The 1307-nt window shown below is 63.0% G+C and overlaps 1 protein-coding gene across 1 annotated transcript in view; it reads left to right on the top strand.

The window, feature by feature from the left end:
* Positions 1–433: 433 nt before the first annotated feature.
* LHX4 (LIM homeobox 4) overlaps positions 434–1307 on the top strand; it is a 58780-nt gene continuing 57906 nt past the window's right edge. Inside the window, exon 1 of the mRNA XM_019501782.1 lies at positions 434–509. Coding sequence (XP_019357327.1) covers positions 434–509 — 76 coding nt within the window. The remainder of the gene's footprint in view (positions 510–1307) is intronic.

Raw genomic sequence — 1307 nt, 5'->3', positions numbered from 1 at the left:
CCCCGCCCCCTCCCGGAGGCCCCGCCCCCTCCGCCGTACCTGGGCCCTGTCCTCTGCGTGTCCCCGCCCCAGGGGCCGAAATGATGTAAGGGGATTGGCTGGAGGGGGCGGGGCCTCCCTGCGGAAAGTGACGTCACGATCACTCCCTGCAGTGTGAATGAATCAAACCTGCCTTCCGCGGAGCGGCACTCGGGCGAGCAGAGCTGCTGCAGCCTCGCTTAGCCCAGGATACACTAACCCGGGATAGCGGGCTCGCAGGGACAGGGAAGGGAGCAGGGCTCCAGCAGGGCCGCGCCTGCAAGGATCAGCCTTGCCTGCCCTTTCCTTTCCCGAGTCCTCGTGGTTTTCTTTTCCTTTGCTCCAGAGAGACAAGAAGAGCCGGTTTGCTTGGCTTTGGTCTGATTTGAATTCTTTTGCTGTCGATTGAAATAAAATGATGCAGAGCTCAGCACTGGCGGCCGAAGGCTCTGTCAAGGGGCTTCCAGAGATTCTCGGTGTGCCAATGCAACGTAAGGAAAAAAAATTTTTTTTCTCCCTCATTGATTTAATCATAAAGAAAACGGGCAGCCTTAAAAGCGTAACTGCTGCAGGGAGGATGGTTCACTGCACAGTGAGAGGTGGAGAGGAGGAAAAAGAGCCACCCTGTGCCTGGGAGAGGCTGCACAAATGTAAGCTGGACGGGGGTTTTTAGGGCTAGCCGGGATCTGCAGGGCGGATGGCCGGGGCGTGCTGTCTGCCTTGGAGAAGTGCCTGGCGGGGAGAGGCAAGCGTGGGGTGGGAGACGGGGGAAGCGAGGCAGAGATCCTGGGCAGGATGCGGGGCTGGTGGGGAAAGGCGAGGGGCAGGGAAGTAAAGAAGCTCCCAGCTGGGAGCGGGCGGCCGGGCCAGCTCTGCCCAACTTTCCAGCTTCTTGCAGGAAGTTGGAGACCTCCCAAGTGGGCGCTCAGCTCGGAGAGCCTGTTGCTGGAGGGCCATGGGGCAGTCTGGGGGCAAGCCGGGGGGGGGGGCGTGTGCCATGTGCCAGATGTCATGTGCCATGGTGCCATGTGCCAGGAGAGCGAGGGGCCCGATTATCTGCGCGGCCTTTCCCCACTCCCCCTGAAACACCCTCCTTGGCACTGCAGGGCACAAGGGGCATGTCTCTGTGCGCTGCCCGGCTCCGGCTGGGGGCGGGGGTAGGACGGGACGGGACGTGCTTTGGTTGGACACGCGTGTGCCGAGGGACGTGAGCCACCGCCGCCGCGTGTGCATCGCGCGTGGCTGTGCGGGAGCGGCCGGCGTGTGCCGGCGTGTGCGTGTGCCCGCCC

Source organism: Gavialis gangeticus, unplaced genomic scaffold, assembly GCF_001723915.1.
Source record: "Gavialis gangeticus isolate Ggan-Ray unplaced genomic scaffold, GavGan_comp1, whole genome shotgun sequence".
Lineage (NCBI taxonomy): Eukaryota > Metazoa > Chordata > Crocodylia > Gavialidae > Gavialis > Gavialis gangeticus.
The sequence above is the reverse complement of the archived record's forward strand: the minus strand, read 5'-3'. Positions and strand labels throughout refer to the sequence as shown.